We start from the raw sequence: 19,957 nt of genomic DNA, 5'->3' as shown, positions 1-19,957 counted from the left end.
CAACCCTTAGATATACTGTATACTGCCATACGTGTACCCTCAGATATACTATATGTACTGTATACTGCCATACATGTACCCTCAGATATACTATATGTACTGTATAGTGCCATACGTGTACCCTCAGAGCTATACTGTATAGTGCCATACGTGTACCGTCAGAGATATACTATATGTACTGTATTGTGCCATACAACCCTTAGAGATATACTGTATACTGCCATACGTGTACCCTCAGATATACTATATGTACTGTATACTGCCATACGTGTACCCTCAGATATACTATATGTACTGTATACTGCCATACGTGTACCCTCAGATATACTATATGTACTGTATACTGCCATACGTGTACCCTCAGAGCTATACTGTATAGTGCCATACGTGTACCCTCAGAGCTATACTGTATAGTGCCATACGTGTACCCTCAGAGCTATACTGTATAGTGCCATACGTGTACCCTAAGAGATACTGTATAGTGCCACACGTGTACCCTCAGAGATATACTGTATAGTGCCACACGTGTACCCTCAGAGATATACTGTATAGTGCCACACGTGTACCCTCAGAGCTATACTGTATAGTGCCACACGTGTACCCTCAGAGCTATACTGTATAGTGCCACACGTGTACCCTAAGAGATATACTGTATAGTGCCACACGTGTACCCTAAGAGATATACTATATGTACTGTATAGTGCCATATAACCATCAGAGATATACTGTATGGTGCCATACATGTACCCTCAGAGATATACTGTATACACTGTATGGTGCCACACATGTAGCCTCAGAGATATACTGTATACACTGTAAAGTGCAATACGAGTACCCTCAGAGATATACTGTATAGTGCCATACATGTACCCTCAGAGATATACTGTATAGTGCAATACGTGTACCCTCAGAGATATACTGTATAGTGCCATACATGTACCCCCAGAGATATACTGTATAGTGCCATACATGTACCCCCAGAGATATACTGTATAGTGCCATACATGTACCCCCAGAGATATACTGTATAGTGCCATACATGTACCCTCAGAGATATACTGTATATACTGTATAGTGCCATACATGTACCCTCAGAGATATACTGTAAAGTGCCATACGTGTACACTCAGAGATATACTGTATAGTGCAATACAACCCTCAGAGATATCGTGTATAGTGCCATACATCTATCCAGTGATATACTGTATAGTGCCATACATGTACCCTCAGGGATATACTATAGGTACTGTATAATGCCATATATGTACCCTCAGAGATGTACGGTATAGTGCCATACATGTACCCTCAGAGATGTACTATATGTACTGTATAGTGCCAAACATGTGCCCTCAGAGATATACTGTGCAGACCCCAACATAGATTCAAACCTCAGGGCAGACTTAAAAATTAAAATGGTAATCTGGTGATATTTGGTTATTCCCTAATTGCAGGATAGGAGATAACTACCTGATCATTGGCGGTCTGACCCCCAGGACCCCTACTGAACACCAGAACACTGGTCCCATGTCCCCTGAAAGACTGGCAAAATGAATGGAGCAGCAGTGCACTAAGCCACCCCTCCATCCAATTCAATGCGAGTGCAAGAAATCATCAAGTTCAGGCACTCGGAAATCTTTACCACTCTTATTCAAATGACTGCGGCAGTGGCCGAACATGTGCGCTGCCCCGCTATAAATTTTGCCTGTTTCTTGTGGGACACGGAATTCCCGTTCTGACGATTAGTGAGCGTTACAGCGGTCAGTCCCCCATGATCAGTTAGCTATCCCCTATCCTTTGGGTTGGGAATAATTTAGTAATGTCACCAGAATACCCCTTTAATCCTGACCCTTAAATATATTTAGACTCCAGATCAGTTACCAAAATAAATTCACACCCAAGCCTGTCCTCCTAAATAAATTAGGACCCCTAAGCAAATTCAGACCCCCAAATAAATCCAGATAATTGGCTTGTGTCAGGGCTTCGTGTGCAGTGGTGGCCCAAGGTGGCACCGATCCATTGATTCAAATTCAGTTAACACTATTGTAGGAAGCACTGGGGCCCCTTGAATCCACTATGGTGGTAATTATGCCCCTGATGTATATACCAGTGTCTGTACACTCTTCTGAATGAGTTAAGCCTCTGGGTAGTTAATTCCATCCTATCCATCCATTTGTTACGGAGAAATGTATATGCTTATATCTTCAATAGTTATTACATTTTCCTATATCAGCTGTTAGTAGGCGTCCCAAGAAACAGCACCTACTTAGTAGCCTTGTTAGAAACAGCACTAAAAAGTGCCCCTGTATGTTAGCTGCTCAGTTGATTACTTTAGTCACTCTTCACACCAACGCCATGGCTTCTGTTCGTAACGGAACTATGGTAGATCTGCTTTTCAATGGATCCCAACAAATCCTGATGGATCTCTTCGACTTATAATTGGGTCTGGATGTCATCTAAAGTTCTAGTGCTTGATGACAAATATAAACCTACAGAATCATGTGAAAGAAATGTAATTGGCCACATTTTACATCTTCTTGTAACATAACCAAATTCTTACAACCTTCCCTAGAAGTTCCAGCCGGGTTGAAGCCTGAATTCTTAAAGCCTTGTGAATCTTGAAGAAATTATGAATGAGATTATGGAGGACAAGAAAAGTGATGAGAATATATGTTCAACAGATTCTACGGATGTGGACTATAAAGTAAGTGGAACCAAAAAGTTGTTGAAGAAGAATGTTCTTCCACCCCTCTTCCTAAAAGCAGTGGAGTCCACTTCTACCACGGCTTCCTCATTAGAACCTTATGAGAAGCCTCCTAAAAGCTTTGTGGATGTTGGAGTTGATAGGTGTGGGTCAAAGCAAATTTACCTGCAGAACATGCATGCCAATACAGACCAAAGACCATCTTAAAGAAATGGTAGACATAGCCGTACAGTGCACATTGGAAATCGACACTACAGCTCTAGAAGTTAGGAATTTGGTGCCTGTGGAGTCTGTATGTACTGGTGATGGAAGGATGCCTGGTTTTATGCATGTCTTGTCCACCCAGAGTAGTTCCTTTGCTTCTGAGAAGATTCTCCCTGAGGATAATCAGCATATAACCCCACAATGTATTCAGAATTGGGATACAATGAGTCCATTGGTCATAAGACATGTGCATACTGTTGACAGAAAGTCTCCCCTTAGTACCCTACTTAATTTGGAGGAAATAGATTGTCTTGTTTCTGATGGCGTCTTCACTTTTTTAGATAAAGAGGCCAAAGACTCACAATCTGATGGTCATCTGAGCTCTGTGACTTTGACGTCAACTAAAGCACCACCACCTGATGATGAAAAATTGTCTTCGGCAACTCTTGACTGCGCACATCCTCATTCACAACTGATCAATGCATTTGCTTTAGAGGGAGCATTCTTAGAGGACCATGTTATGGACACCTCAACTTCTCAACATAGCTGGGATTGGTATCCTAGAACATCAGAAGTTCTAGAATATGAGTCTGGTTATAACAGGGAGGACATGAGTCTGATAGATTCTATTCCATTTTCCCATAAAACTGTGGGTTCTAGCAGGTCATCTACCCAACACAACCAGAGGGATGTATCCGAAAATACCATCTTCAGAACTGTGCATGAAATATCCACAGCAGCCTTGGAAATTGCACCAGAAAGTGAGCAAGAACCTGCAAGGAACTGTGTAAGCAATGGATATTGTACTTGAGTTGATAGAGCAATGATAATACAGTAATATACAGAAATTCCAATAGTCCGGCATCTATTTTACTGTAGGGTAGTGCAAGATCTTCTGGAACTTCACAAAGCCAGAACCAAAAGGCCGAGCATATATAAACCAATGCTGAGACTCTTCTCTATATGCTTTTCTATAACTCTCTGCTACAGACAATACAGAATGTTTCAAAATATGAGAGTTCTTAACTGTGGTGTTGCCATTTTCAAACTGCAATGAATAAGACGGGTCAAATAGACCCCATGGTACCACACAAGGGTTAAAGGGGTTGTCTTTTCGGGATGACGTCTTCTTTAAACGTGGACAATCAGTTGATTGCTGTGGATCTGGCAACTGAAACCTTTTGGTGATCATTTGTTATCGCTAGGTGGCGCTGCAGTTGGCCGCATGTTTCTTCTGAGGTGGCCACTACAGGAGAAGTGTGGTATTGCATGTTGCCCTTTCAGGTGAATAGGGATCATATAATACATGGTCAAACTGAGTCCTCCGGCTGTTTACAGCAGCCCTCCACTCTAGCTAACAGAGGGGAACTGGTCCCAAGAATAAGGAACATGGACAGGGTTTGTTCTAATGGAACAGATGATTTAAATCTCATTAACATCTTAGAAACCTTTTTTTTTTTAACTGTTTTCTACTTTTCTTCTTCTTCTTTCATTATAGAGCTCTGTAACATTCAGTGACGTTGCCGTGCATTTTTCCAAGGAAGAGTGGACATGTCTAAGATATCTGGAGAAGTGCCTTTACAAAGACGTCATTATGGATAATTACCAAATGCTCCTGTCATTAGGTATTCAAATATTAAGTAGTAATTCCAGTCTTAATTGATATTAAAATACAGTTGTTTTCAAAATAATTCTCAAAATTAATTTCAAAAATCTAAATAGCATCTCACAACTAATATAACAAGTGGTTTTACCAAATTCACCACAAAATGCTACTTTTAATGACTGGTGCAGCCTCAGAATTATTCAACCCCCTGAATAGAATCCCTCATTAGAGAAGACATTTGCAAATCAGTTGTTGTCTCAAACACACCTGATGCAACTAATCAAGGGCTTCATTAGTTGTATCAGGTGTGCTTCAGATAAAACATATGTAGTAGCTGGACTAGCTAGGGCTATGTGGACTATTACATTTGACTGCATGTTAGAAATATGGCTAAATCAAGAGAGTGGTCCAAAAAGTTAAGAGAAAAAAATCACTGATTGGCATAAACAAGGAAACGGATAAAAAAAGATAGCAAAGGAGCTGAGTTTCTTAGAGATTCAGTTAGAAGACAATGATTTATCTACACTCTACAGTCCCGTGAACTCAAAGCTTAGGCTGACCATACACATTAGATAATGTGTTCTGAATGGGGAGAGGGGGAGTAAGCCGCTGTCGCACACAGCTGCCGGAGAACAAAAAGATCGGGCAATTGAAAACAAACTGCTGAATCCTTATCTCGCCAGAAATCTGCCATCGACAAAGGATCTGGAGGTCCCCTTACAAATTGGATGGCTGGCCGATCCTGCCAAAGTCTAATGTTTATGACCAATTGTAGTTCTGACTGTGTAACTGTCACCTGAAATGCCAAAATGTGCTACTCCCTGGAACAGGAAACTGGCAGGTGCCTAAATTTAGCTTTAGACATGACTGGAGAAAGTACTTTGGAAGAGGGTTTAACCCATTAATGACTATCCATGCATATTTCCGATGCATGTGCCTTTTCACGGCACTACATCAGAAGCCTGGCACGGGTCTCCCATTCCAGGTGTAGTGGGTGCTCAGCTGTTAGATGATAGCCTGGCATTTGCTCTAACAGCAGAGACCGGAGAAACTGCCAATCCCCACTGTTGAATCCTTCACATGCCATAGTCAATGCGACTGCAACATGTAAAGGCCATGCAGAGCGAGGGAGCTCCCTCTGTTTCCTATCGTTTCCTCACAATGTAATTGCAGGGTCCCTATGGGTTGCTATGGCATATAGGGGCTTGATTATGGTCTCCGGGTCTACCAGCTATGGTGGCCAATGAGGCTTAGCCTCCAGCTGAGTTTCATAGGCTTTAGAATACACTGCTGTACTGAAATATAGCTGTCAGGACCAGTGGCTCCCGGGGCCTCTGTGCTCACATTGCTGGTCCTATCACCCGGGCGGCTGGCGTGTGGCGCAGGGAAACCCTGGTGCTGGTGACCACCCCTGGCCGCCGCCAGGTTGCTAGGGATGCAGCGAGCACCGCGTCCCCATTGCCATGGCAGCTGGGAACATGTCCTTTATCTCCACCTGGCCAGCTAGTGCTGGGGACAGGCTTGCTTGTACTCTGGATTAGCTTCTGCTGCTGCCAGGCTCCCCGACCCAATCAGCTGCTCGGGCGGGAGTTCTGACAGCATTTAAACGTGCCTGTTTCCTTTCAGCATTGCTAGTGTATGTTTGTCTCCAGGCTACACCCGCATATTTGGATTGCCCTCCTGACTCTTGACGCTCGGACTTCGGTCCTGACCTTGCCTTGCCTAACCCCTTTTGTACTGCATACCCTCCAGGTGCCGACTCGGACTGTCTGACTCCCCTCTGTGTTCGTTTGTTTACAGTGTTTGTCTGTATCAGTCCCGGTGCCACGCTTCCCTTCCCAGAGGGGCAAGTAGGTAGGGACAGGGGTTGCGGGTTGTTCTCATTGACTACCGTACCCGGACCCCAGATCCCTGACAATAGCAGTGTATAAGAACAATAAACGATAGTGGCATTCAAGTCCCCTAGTGCGACAAAAATAAAAAGTGAAAAGGTATTAATAAAATTTTAGTTTTTTTATGTTTCCCCCTTAATTATGTAAAAAAAGGTAAAATAACTATCACAAATCTGGTTTCGCTGCGTTTGCAATGACCCACAGGAAAAAAGTAGTATGTTACTAAACCTACATATTGCACACCGTGAAAAAAAAATACAAAAAACATGGCGAAAATAGCTAATTTGGCTTGACTCGGCTTACAAAAAACATAATAGGAGGTGGTCAAAAAGTCATATTGATCAGCAAATGATACTATTAAAAAGTACAGCTTGTGTATAGGGCCATGTAGACTGGACGATTATTGTTCAAACTTCTGTCAAACAAACGAATTTGAGTGATAATCGTGCAGTTTAAATGCCTAAGAATCGCTCGTTATTCGTTCACAGGTGTTTATCGCTGACTGTCAGCTTAAAAACCATCTCTGGATCGCGGGCTTGTCGTTCTGTATAAACGCTCGCCGCTCAGCACTTCACTTAAAAGTTGAAGCGCTGAGCTAGAAGCCCGCGATCCAGCAGCGAAGTCTGGAATGTGACAATGAAAAAAACTAGTTTGTCATTAAGGCGCAAACAGACTTCATCACTAAGGGGGTAAGAGTGAAGCACGGGGGAGAAGTATTATGGAGGTGCGACATTGTTTTGTTTGAGCAAATGTTCTGCACAAAATCCGATTACAAAGATAAGAAAACTCTTCTGGTCTCAGGTTTCGTGGGTGAAAAACCGGAAATTGTGCAAAAGATTGAAAATGGAGAAGACGCCCTATGGGAATATAACTGCCCACCTGACACAGGTGAGAACTATCTACATACAGCTTGATTGTAGAATTACAGTCTGTGTTGTTTTATATGAATATAGAGCAATGAAAGAAAGGCAGTGTTGGCCATGGCCATGATTTTGGTACTTTAACCGTTCGTTGACTAACAATGACTACGCTCATCATGAAAAGCAGTTAAGGTGCATTTAGATTTAAATAGCGCTCGTTCTGTGTTTCACATAGGGAATGTGAACGCCGAACAAGAAGCGAATGATTCTCATTGAACGAGTCAACAATAAATATGCCTGTCTAATGACATCACCATGCTGCTGATGACGTCACCATCTTGTTTGCTCGTGCAAAGGAGAATCCTGCAGTGTAAAAAGAGCTTTACAGACAGGACAGATCTTCCCTTAATGCCCCATTCACACAGAAAGACTGTCTGCTAAATGATCTGCACCAACGGGTGACGTCACCGCTGGTTGTTGGTGCTCATGCAGAACGTTTAGACAGGCACATCACCGCTGAGTATCACTTCTCTATGTGAAGCACTGAGCGGGGAGCATTTAGATGCAGCGAGAATTGAGCGAACCAGCGATGATCTTTATGCTGGTTGAATATGAGCAACAAACGAAAAGTAAAGGAATAGTGCTCTACAAATGTAGCGCCATTATCGTCCTATGTAAATGGCTCTTTATGCAGAAAGTTATCTTATTTTAACCCATTCTAAAGTAATTGTTCTCTTAACACACCGAAACCCATTGTAAAGTAATTAAAAGTGTAAACAAAGGCTGCTTTCACACCTGCCTCGGGGCTCAGTTCTGGGTTTTCGTCTTTCTGCTCCATTTTTGAAGGAGAGAAACCTGAAATAAAATAGAAAAAAGACATTTTGCCCATTGATTTCAAGGGGGTTTCAAAAAAACATAAAGCAAACAGTAAGACTTCCGTTTGCTGCCATTCCGTAAGGTTTCCGTTTTTTGGACAGAAAAATCACACTACAGGTTGCGTCATGTTCCCGTCCAGGCCGGCCAGTTAAAAGATTCAGACTTGAGCTGATAGCAAAAGGAACACATATTTATCTGCAGACAAATTATTGGGTAACCCCAACCATTGATGGGTTGAAGCGTTGGGTGGTACTACCATGTGTTCCACAGTTGAAGTGTGTTGCTGATCTTTGTGATGTGTTAAGGCCCATTTAGACACAACGATTATCGCTAAAAACTCGATTAAAATCCGTCTTTTGAGCGATAATCGTTGTCTGTAACTGCACTGACATGGCGCAGTTTTCGTTATGCCATCGCTCATTGTTGTCTTTCAGCGTGCTGAGAGACAACGATGAGCCTTATCAGGGATTCACAGCGGGATACAGCTAATACTATTGTTTCAGCTGTATCCCGCTCCATCATGACAGGCTGAGTATGAAGAACACAGCGGTCCAGCTCTTTTCTCCATACCCTGCTCGGAGCGCTCGGTTGTAGAACAGCCTGGTGCTCAATGCAGAAAACATCTGGATGCAGAAAACAAGCTTGGACACCCCGCTTGTCTTCTGCATCCTCCCTTCTGAGTGCTCGTCTGTATAACAGCCGGGCGCTGGAGCGGGGAACAGCTGGATGCAGAAGACAAGTGGGGACACCCCACTTGTCTTTTGCATCCTCCACTGGCAGTGCAAGGAGATCGCTCATCTTGAGCGATCATCTTGCGTTGTAAATGACACAACGATGATCGCTCAAAGGTCGCTTGAGCGACATCTTTTGAGCGATTATCGTTGTGTCTAAATGGGTTTTAACAGATTGTTACCATACCCCTCTCAAGATAGGTCATCAATAGTTGATTGGCTGCAGTTCATCGCTTATGAACCCCAGATGATCAGCTGACTGGGTGTTCGCTGTCAGCCCCGTAATGCACAAGGGTGAGAGCGGAAGCCGATGGCTCTGACCTCTGTGTAGTGGCTGATGCTGCTAATTGCAGACACAGGTTCCATTAAAAGCAATGAGCACTGCATCTGGAATTACCAGCATTAGCAACTATACAGTTATGAGAGAATGAGGCTTAGGACATATGTTGGCTAATAGGTTAGGAGAGACTATCATTTTCAGAAGTGTAACTTTAAACTTATGGGCCTCAATGAAAACTCTGAACCTCAACCTCCGATGTATGCTGTGTATGTGTTGTTTGCTTCTATGGTTCAGATACCTTTTGGCAACCACGGAGACCTATAAGAACTCAAGGCACAGAAGCAAAAGCATATTTTACACCAGGGCTATTTATAAAGTTACTTCATTTTTTAATTTTAGTTGCACTTGCGCAATACATGTAATTGCAAAGGTAGACCTAACTTATTATAGGGGAACTAGAGTTATACATGCTTTTTTGTACAGCATGTAGTTAAGACCAGATTAGATACCTTTAGAAGGAAGAAGAACCCATTGATAAAACGTAATAGAATTAAGGCCCATTTAGACACAACAATTATCGCTCAAAATTGGCGATAATCATTGTGTGTAACTGCACTGACATCGTACAGTTTTCGTTATCCTGTCGCTCATCGTCATCTTTCAGCATGCTGAAAGACAACGATGAGCCTTATCAGGCATTGACAGCGGGATACAGCTTATACTATTGTTTCAGTTGTATCCCGCTCCCTGATGACAGGCTGGGTATGAAGAACAGAGTGGTCCAGCTATGTTCTTCATACCCCGCTTGGAGCGCTCGGCTGTATAATAGCCGGGCACTCCGAGCAGAGAACAGCTGGATGCAGAAGACAAGCAGGGCCACCGCGGTTGCCTTCTGCATCCTCCGCTCGGCTGTGTAACAGCCGGGCGCTCCGAGCAGGGAACAGCTCGGAGAAGAGACATCTTTTGAGCGATAATTGTTGTCTAAATGGGCCTTTACTCAAACTACTTTATACAATTCCAGTAAATTTGTCATCATTTTGTACCCAAATTATTGACTAAAATGTCTTTGCAGATTCTACATCCAAGATTCCTGTGTATTCAAAAAATCTCAACCAGTGTTCATATTGGACCCGTCATGATAATATTCTATGCCATACACCCGAAGAACAATTCCAAGAGGAGAGAAATAAATGGACGTTTTTCGACAACAAGACACCTGGACTACACCAAGAATTTCAGGTACAAATGGGTCTCGTTAGCCCATATAATGTCAAAAGAAGTTCTATGAAGGGTGTATTGCAAAAGAATGGAGAGTCAAAGAAATCCATGCAATCTAATATGGACTTTGGTCAAAAGGGTGTTAAACATTACTCATGTACTGAGTGTGGAAAACAATTCCGCCAAAGGTCTCAACTAAAGTCTCACCAGAAAATGCACACAGGTAGGAAGCTATACCACTGTGAAGAGTGCAAAATGTGTTTTTCAGAGAAGAGTAATCTAGTGAGGCATCAAAGGACTCACTCAGGTGAGAAACCATACCAGTATCTTGAATGTGGGAAAGACCTTTCACAGTCTACCCACCTTAACGTTCATATTAGTAAAGAACGGTGCTCTGAATGTGGCCACCTCATAGGTAACGGGACAAAGCTAAAATCAGGACAGAAAGATTGTGTAACTTGCAAGCAACGCTTAGTAGACAGACCTAGCATCCGTATCCGAAAACGCCCCAAAGTAAGTGAAAAGACTTACCGGTGTAGTCAGTGTGATAAATGCTTCACTCGAAAATCCAACCTTGATGTCCATTATAGAATTCATACAGGGGAAAAACCATACACGTGTTATGAATGTGGAAAAACCTTCATAGATCGGCCGAACCTTGTAAGTCATTCGAGAAGCCACACCGGTGAGAAACCGTATACATGCAATGAGTGTGGTAAGAGCTTCAGCTACCACTCGGCATTTGTGATACACAAGAGAGTGCACATCGGGGATAAGCCGTTTGTGTGCAGCGAGTGCGGGGAAAGCTTCTTCTCTAAGGCCCGCTTGACTTTGCACATAAAAGTTCATACAGGTGATAGGCCCTTTGGTTGTGATGTTTGTGGTAAAAGTTTTTCCTGTAGCTCAACGCTCATAAAACACCAAATTATACACACAGGGGAAAGGCCTTATGTCTGCAAGGAATGTGGAAAAACTTTTATTCGGGGGTCTCATCTTGCAGTGCATCAAAGAACGCACACAGGGGAAAAACCCTACGAGTGTGTAGAATGTGGAAAAGGCTTCACGGACAAGTCTAACCTTGTAAGCCACCAGCGAACCCACAAAACAGAGAGAGACTTTGTATGTAAGGAATGTGGGCAGAAATTCACGCACAGTTCCACACTGCGAAAACACCAACGTATTCACACCGGTGAAAAACCTTATGGCTGTTCTGAGTGTGGAAAGATGTTTTCTCGTAACTCGAATCTTGCCATTCATCTCCGAATGCATACAGGAGAGAAACCATATGCCTGCACGGTTTGTGACAGAAGCTTTTACCATAGCTCACACCTCATAAAACATCAGAAGATTCATGAAAGAAACGAATATCCACATGACTACGAAGCTACATGTGAAGTGCAGTGTGATTTGTAAAAGAACACTCCAGAAAGACTGAGACAATAAGTTATGAAACTAATGAGGTGGCCCATGACCTAGGGATTCAAAGGGCATCATAGAAAGAATACCTGTCATGCATCATCCACCTTAGACCCTTGACTGTCTCCAACAGCCCAGTAGACTGCCACTCCATTCAAACTCCTCCGCACTGAAGTCAAGAGGTGAGGAATAATGTGGTACCCGGGACTATTATTCTACCCATTAGGGAGGCCCCAGTTATTATAAATTCATCACATATCCTGCCCAAAGGTAATAAAGATTTTTTTTGTGGGAATACCCAATGAAGGCCTTTTTTTAGACTTTGGATCTAAACATACAATTAGCAAAACCTAAAGGTAGGCAACAAAAAAAACTGAAAAAGAACCTCATTACCTGAGAAAATGGGCAACTGAAGGGGTAGTTTAAAGCCAAAGTGGTGGAATTGCCGCCAGTTGAGAAAGTGGAGCTGAGGAGACGAATCATTATAAAAAGTGGCCTTTCTCCACTCTATTCGTTAAGCCAAAGCCATTAGAGATACTCTATCAGCTGCCTTGAGCTCTATAAGCTAAGCTTATGGTCTGAAAGTAGATGGCATGCTGAGTCTGGGGATGTAAGTTTTATACTTGTCTTCCCCACCATTCCCCCGCTGTCAGACCCCAAATCTACCACTGTAATGTATTCTGTGGACTACGTAATGTTCAGCGGCGGGTTTGACAACTGATATTAACCCTTTCCAATCCAATTTTCCAGCCACCCACACACTCCCCAATTCTTATTTATTTTGGGTGGAAAAGCGCATTGTAGATTCCTTGGAATTACTCAACCGAAACACATAAAACTGACCCGTCATTTTGAAAATTAAACGTATTATTAGTGTTTTCACTTCGGAAAGATCATTTGTAATAATCCTGTAAGTATATGTATATTGATATAACATGCATTTATATAATAGGACTATTCATTTCTAATTTTTCTAATGATAGATATCATTAGATAAATTAGGAAGTAAGAGTATGCAGGACAGATCTTAGATGTCAGAACCTGTTCTGCATATCTATGTTACATTATGCAGGACAGTGGAGTTCCGATGTCGGAGGCTGTTCTGCATATTCATATTACACTATTGTCACTGCAAAGAAAAGTGGAATTCCCGGTCCTCACCTGAAGTGCACCTGAGGATTACCCACCTGAGCTGGCACCCAAGAGCTCTGAGTGGCATCTTAAGCAGTGCCTAGAGCAAAGCAGCTGGTGATTCCCACTGCAGCCTACATGCTGGCTGTGTTTCTGGACTTTCCTAGCAGTCGGGCCTAAAGGGGTCTGAAGCCTGTGATCCCATAGATGCAGTGATAGATGTGCCCACACTCCCGGCCTTGCGGGAGACATTACAGAGGCCCCTAGACCCCAGCCTAGACTTTCAGCTTTATATAAAAGCTCCACAGTGATCTCAGAAGGGATCTTGCCATAGAAAGGCCGCCTTTTATAACCATAAGTAAGAACCGTGAATTTAACATCTGAAGGCCTACAACACTCTCTCCCTTCTAAACAGGAGTTGAAGTTTTACAACCCTCAGGATTCCCTGATCCTCCCCAGAATTTATCTAAACCAAATAACAAAAAGGCTACACCTCAATTTTTAAATCTTTTATAAATGAGGTCTCCTACTTGAATTATGTTTACTCCTCCTTTTTTTTTCTTCTTGCCTTTCAATATATTCAATGTCGTTGGCCCAATGTTTACTAAGGATCATATTCAATGTGGTCTAAATTAAGGCCCATTTAGACAGGCCGAATGTCGGGCAAACGATGCCCGACACTCGTCCCCTCCATACACTCGCTCCCGTGCAAAGAACCAGTATCGTTGGCTCGCTCACAAAGTGGATAGCAGGGGGGCGGGGCGGCTGCAGGAGATTTCTCTCATAGCGCTCCCCCGCCCCTCTCTATTGACTTGACAAAGCGACTATTCAATACTGAACGGGAACGAGTGTTGGGCATCCTTTGCCTGACATTCGTCCTGTATATATGGGCCTTTACTCACTTAAAGGCACTATGACTTTAAAAAGCGGCACGTTTCTCTACTTTACTTTGTCTCTCAATTGTTATTTAACTTTCTTTTTACAACTACAACCATGATAAGAGGTAAAAAGAAAGGAGCCAGTCCACCTAAATTAACATTTTTCTCAGTTGCAATTTCTTCTCACACAGACATTGCAAATACTAATGATTGTGAAATATTAACAATATCCCACAACTCTCCTCCTCAAGCCTCATCTAAGACCGTCAAGTTTAAAACTTGAGAATTCCGTTCAAGGATTTATTACCTCTTCTCATCCCCTACAAGACTTAAAGGCAACTTCCTCTACTAAACGTACCTCCTTTCCACTATATTATGAGCTATCACCAATCATAACTCTTAACTCATAAACAGTTTGTCTACCTAATAAAAGACTACAATTATATCTCACCTGAAGCACTAAAAGCCATGTTCCAAGATTTAAAAAAATACAATTCAAAAAGACTTCCGAGAAGCTGTTTAATGTATCCATGCAGATATTATAGAAATGGGTGAACTCATGTCGTATCTGGAGGAAAGAATAGTGGAGTTTGTAGTAGCCCACAATTCTTTAGTGGATACACACAACAAAGTAGAGTATGATATTGCAGCCATAAAGCTAAAACTAGCAGAACTAGAAGACAGGTCAAGAAGAAATAATATTAGGTTTACAAACCTCCTATAACCCATCAGGGGCTCTCAACTCAGAGAATTTCCTCACAAGCCAAAAATCTTCCAGATTGCTTTCAACAGAATTCTCTTTTCTCCGATCTCTCACCGGAGAGAATTTAAAAAGTTTACAAAAATTAAAAAAAAAAAAAAAGAAAAACCCCCTACAAATGGGGTTTCCTGTTGCATTTCTAATCTTTAAAATGGCGTTACTCGCAGTATCTCCTCTCCTAAGGAAGCGTAAATCTGTTTGCCAAATGGTCTTTTGTCTTCCCACAAGAAGAATCTAAAACCTCAACTAAGAAAAGACCCTCTTCGCTCAACCAGAAATGGACCAGAGTAACCCAGAACAGTTCTCCTAAGGTTTTAACTTGAAATTTGGAAACCATATTCCTTTTTTCTTGTTGCTTTCTCTCGAGTATAGCGTTTTTGAAAATAGTTCACCTATATGCCTGTTTACAATCGGATTAATCCCCAATTTTACTTGTGTTCACATGTTCTTATAACTATCTTTTGGTCATGGCGATTTGATCTTTTCTTTAAAGCAAGATTGAGACACGGTTTAACAAATTCAAATAGGTATTTTGATATTATTTAGCTGTTGAATCTAAACCCTGAAGTCTAGAGATATAAAACACGTGACATCGACCAACGAGATACTGCTGCCTAGGGCATAGTCCTCCATCTACACTGATCTCACAGTATGGTCTTAGATGTTTTCGCCGTAACTGCCACCTGTATTCTCTCCAACAAACATATTAATCTGACTTCGAGGTCTTTTAATGTCAATCTGTACGTTAATTTGTATGCTTTATGGAATAACTTCAATAAACATATTTTGACATTAAAGCAAGATTGAGGATCCTTTCTCAGTTGGTTTTTAACCCCCGAACACAGGTACAACATTTGTTTGCCTGCATTTTCTATAATGGTTTGCGTAGAACCAGGGATGATGAGAAAAGTCTGTTTATCTTGTGTATTTTTATTTTTCCAAGCTTCTCTCTTTGGCTTATGTTGACCTCTTTTTTTAAAAAATTGTTTTACAAATTAGCAAATCTACAGTACTTTCTGTTCCAGGATGTTGGTGGGCATTTTATCAGGTGACACGATCTTTACAGATAATTTTCAGCTCAATATGTCAAATTGCTGAATGGTTATTAAAATTTGCTATCTAAACGTTAACGGCCTTAATGGTCCATTTAACGTTTGCTTTCATGGAAAGAAGTAATAGAAAAAATGTGATTTGTTTTTTTTGTTGTTTTTTTGTGCTCAAAAGACCCACTTGAATGCCGCAGACACAGAGTTCAAAATAATGTTTTTCCATATCTCTTTTTTTTTTTTTTTTTTACATGTTACCAACAAAAACTTAGTGTGCTAGTATTTAGACAAGCGGATTCATTCTTGGCTCTTTCAATGAGAATAGTTAAGTATCATTCAGTATTATACTGACATTTTCTGATTGTGAAGTATACAATGGAGATCACTCAAGGCATCTTTGCACAGGTCTATTGTAAAGTCTCTCAGGAGATGTTGATCAGAAACTCTACAAGAATGAAGTGAGGTCTTGAGGGTTCTTTCAACACGCATACATATGGATCAAAAGCCGCCATGTTGAGACTTTCATCTAGATAAGCTCAACAATACCAACTTCAATGCTAGAAGAGACACTTACTTTATTATGTTAATGAAGCAAGCCTTGAGCGGAGACAATGAAATGTTTAGGCAACTGAAATGTCCTTATCTGTTAATCAAAAACACTGCTTGAGAATTAACAAAAAGTAAGGAATTTTTGAAGGGGTACAACTAATTAGGTGTGGTCATTATTAGCAGATGTCCTTAATATTTGAATTTGAGCTGTTATTTTTTGCAATCTCAAATTCTGCTAATTACAATTGTGTAGTCATCTATCTATATTGTATTTATGTATTAGGTAACTAATAAACCTTATTTAGTCAACCCCTTTGTGACATGTGATGTATATGTACATCACATGCCGCAGTGCAGTATATACAGTTAGCTCAGGAGATGAGTCTACTCAATATATGATGAGTGAAAGGTATATTATACCCAATCAGAGCTATTCTGCTCCTGAAAATTGAACAGCTTGTTGACCACAGCATCCAAGTGGATAAAGGGAGCCATGGGGTCTAGTGAAGGCCCCAGGTCTGCCATCTTAGTACTGCCACTAAACCATGCTAAAGGCCAGGTGTAATAGAAAAACACTGATGTCACAATACACAGCAATACATACGTATAGCAGTGTAGCATACAAGTGATCAATTGATTGAATGTTCAAGTCTCCAAATGGGGAAAAAAAAGTATAAAAAGTTTAATATCATTTTTAAATCTTTGAGAAACCAAATATTAAAAGATGACCCCCTCCTTTGACATTATATAGACAAAATGTAAACAATAAAAAAATAACATTATTCATATTGCTATATCTCTTTTTATCTATTGTTTTTGATCACCTTGCCTCTCAAAAAAAAAAGATGGTTATATATACTTCAAGATGGTAACTATGAAAACAGCTCGATCCTCAAATACAATTCCCCCACACAGCTCCATCAACATGAGAATGAAAAAAGTTCTCAAAATATGGCGACGCAAAGTAAATTAAAAAAAAACAAAACATTTTCTTGTAAAAATAATAAAAGCGTACAAAAACTATACAAATTTGCTATCCTTGTATTTGTACTGAGCCACACAATAAAATGAATGTATGTTTTACCACACAGTAAACATTGTAAAAACAAAACAAAAATTGAAAATTGCACATTTTTTAAGCCATTTGAAAAAAAAACAAACCCATATGTGAAATCAAAAATACGACAAAATTGTATTTTTTTTTGCATTTCAACCCAGAATTTTTTTTAAAAAAAATGTTTCTCAGTATATTATATAATGCACAAATTGTGCCATGAAAAAATAGGAGTCCTTCCTGAAAAAACAATGGCTATGCCAATGGAGAAATAAAAATGCTGAGAAAGTTTACTTTAGTTTTTCCAAATGTTTAAAACCATTTTATAAATTTTTCACCAAATGTATTCCTTGCTTTTATATACTTTATATCTTCCATTGACAAATGCACTTTTTTTTTATAATTTTAGATATACTTGCCATCTAGAGATGAGCGAACGTACTCGGTAAGGGCGATTTTGCAATCGAGCACCGCGATTTTCGAGTACTTCACTACTCGGGTGAAAAGTACTCGGGTGCGCCGGGGGGCAGGGGGGGGGCGCGGCGGAGTGGGGGGTAGCAGTGGGGAACAGGGGGGAGCCCTCTCTCTCTCCCTCTACCCCCCCCCCCCCCACTCCCCTCTGAAACCCCCTGCTCATCCCCGGCGCACCCGAGTACTTTTCACCCGAGTAGTGAAGTACTCGAAAATCGCGGTGCTCGATTGCGAAATCGCCCTTACCGAGTATGTTCGCTCATCTCTATTCCCATCCTTTTTCTAATGTCCAAATTGAATCTCTTAATAAAGAGTTTTCCATCTCAGAAACTTCAGACTCCCTAGCTTCTTTGAAAACTATTCTGGACCCGATGGTTTTACAAATTAATACTATAAAAACATTTGCCAGTATTCTTGCTCAATAGCTTTAAAAGAATTTTAACCATGCTGCTAAAGATAGTTCCTTCCCTCCTGAAATGTTAACTTCTTTAATCATTGCCCTTCCCAATCCGGGCAAATCACACACTACTCCTGCAAATTTTAGACCCATCTGTCTACTAAATTCTGATAAGATCTATGCCAAGATTCTAGTTTCCAGACTTGCAGATATTCTTTAAAATCTCATTTAATATGACCAGGTGGGATTTATCAAAGATAGACAGTCCTCCGATGCTACGAGGTGTTTCATCAACTTAATTGAATTTGCTGAAAAACACTGGATTCCTTCCTTGCTCTTGTCATTCGACGCGGAAAAGGCATTTGACAGGGTTCATTGGGGATATCTTCTCTAGCCAGTACATTTAATTGAGTCGAGTTGCCCTTCTCCACTTGAGAACACTTTTCACAATTCATCTTCAAAACTATTCAATGCAAACTTTAAACCCTTATTTCATCTATTAAATAGAAGTGGATACATTTAAGAAGCAATGGGATTTTCTGGTTTGGCAAAAGCTCAGCAGTGAAGATAATGCTTTCTAAAATTCTATATTTCTCTCGTAATGTTCCCATCTATATACCAATTTCATATCTTAAAACGTATCCAATTTCTCCAATCTTTTACATAAAGGAAAAGGAAATCCATTGTCAAATTTGATATCCTATTCCAACATCAAAAAAGGTCTAAACTCCCCTTCAATTATTTAATTCTACTTACTACCATTGTGGACCAGCTCAGGTCTCTCTTGCTTAAGGATTAGAGATGAGTGAGTATACTCGCTAAGGCACACTCGAGCAAGTAGTGCCTTAGACAAGTATCTCCCCGCTCGTCTCTAAAGATTCGGGGGCCGGCGCGGGTGACAGGTGAGTTGCGGGGGGGAGAGAGGGAGAGGGAGATCTCCCCGCTCTCCCCCACCGCTCCCCGCTGGCCCCCAAATCTTGAGACACGAGCGGGGAGATACTCGCTCAAGTAATGTGCCTTAGCGAGTATACTCGCTCATCTCTATTAAGGATATCCCGATTGAAAATTTCTTTTTAGGAAAATACTCACTAAAAATCTACTTAATAGCTCAAAAATGACTTATTTTCCTCTTCAAAAGACCAACAGATTTACTCAAGCTTGCAGTAGAGAACCTATGTCTTTCCAATTGGAAAACTTTAAGTTTATCTCAAATTCCCCAATTTTGGCACAGTGGAAACTTTGTGCCATTTACTGACCTCACCTCTAATTTTCAAATACTTAAAACAGATCTTTGAAAATATTTTCAGGTTTGCCATTTACTTAAAAATTTCCCACCTCAAAACTAGATGCATGGCCTTCTTCCCAAAATTCTAATACAGGTCTTTCTACCTGTTACTAGATTGAAATTGTCATCCATTAGATCCTATGGAAACCCCTTTAAAAATGGGAAAGTGATTTACAAATCCCAATTTCAGATGATCAATGCCTGCAAGTGTTTTCTTCAGTACTCTTAGTATCTAGATGTACAAACCATTTTGAAAAATTTTGTAAAAAGTGCTCTATAGATGTCTTCAAACTCTTAAAATATCACTTCGATTTTCCAATTGTTATTGGAGATGCGGTTCATTAGATTGTACATTTCTCCACTTATGGTGGGATTGTCCATATGTTGTTGGTCTCTGGATTAAGGTTTTACAATTGATCTCAAATCTAACCCTGCCCTACCTTTGTAAAATTTAGACATGAAACGATCTCCCAATACCTTATGTATTCCTTTACTACATATTTTAATTGCTTCTTAATTATTATTGCCCAGTTTTGGAACAACAACTCAATTCCTCCTATATTTGACATAATTAACTGTTAATAATAATAGTTGGTTTGAAT

At 40.8% G+C, this 19,957-nt stretch overlaps 1 protein-coding gene across 1 annotated transcript; it reads left to right on the top strand.

The window, feature by feature from the left end:
* The first annotated feature begins 2,581 nt into the window (after positions 1-2,581).
* LOC136612760 (zinc finger protein 879-like) lies at positions 2,582-15,342 on the top strand. The gene is made up of 5 exons (XM_066593401.1): positions 2,582-2,701; positions 3,247-3,692; positions 4,404-4,530; positions 7,205-7,291; positions 10,223-15,342. Exons 2-5 carry the CDS (start codon positions 3,426-3,428, stop codon positions 11,779-11,781), a joined length of 2,040 nt encoding a protein of 679 aa, XP_066449498.1. The 5' UTR covers positions 2,582-2,701; positions 3,247-3,425; the 3' UTR covers positions 11,782-15,342.
* The last annotated feature ends 4,615 nt before the right edge of the window (positions 15,343-19,957 follow it).

Source organism: Eleutherodactylus coqui, chromosome 2 (genome assembly GCF_035609145.1).
Source record: "Eleutherodactylus coqui strain aEleCoq1 chromosome 2, aEleCoq1.hap1, whole genome shotgun sequence".
Classification (NCBI taxonomy): domain Eukaryota; kingdom Metazoa; phylum Chordata; class Amphibia; order Anura; family Eleutherodactylidae; genus Eleutherodactylus; species Eleutherodactylus coqui.
This window is presented reverse-complemented; position numbering and strand designations above follow the sequence as displayed.

Coding starts and splice junctions, on each gene's coding strand:
- LOC136612760 (XM_066593401.1), top strand. CDS start 3,426: ATGGACACCTCAACTTCTCAACATAGCTGGGATTGGTATCCTAGAACA. Junction 4,531..7,204: donor CCAAATGCTCCTGTCATTAG/GTATTCAAATAT, acceptor TTCTGGTCTCAG/GTTTCGTGGGTGAAAAACCG. Junction 7,292..10,222: donor TAACTGCCCACCTGACACAG/GTGAGAACTATC, acceptor ATGTCTTTGCAG/ATTCTACATCCAAGATTCCT.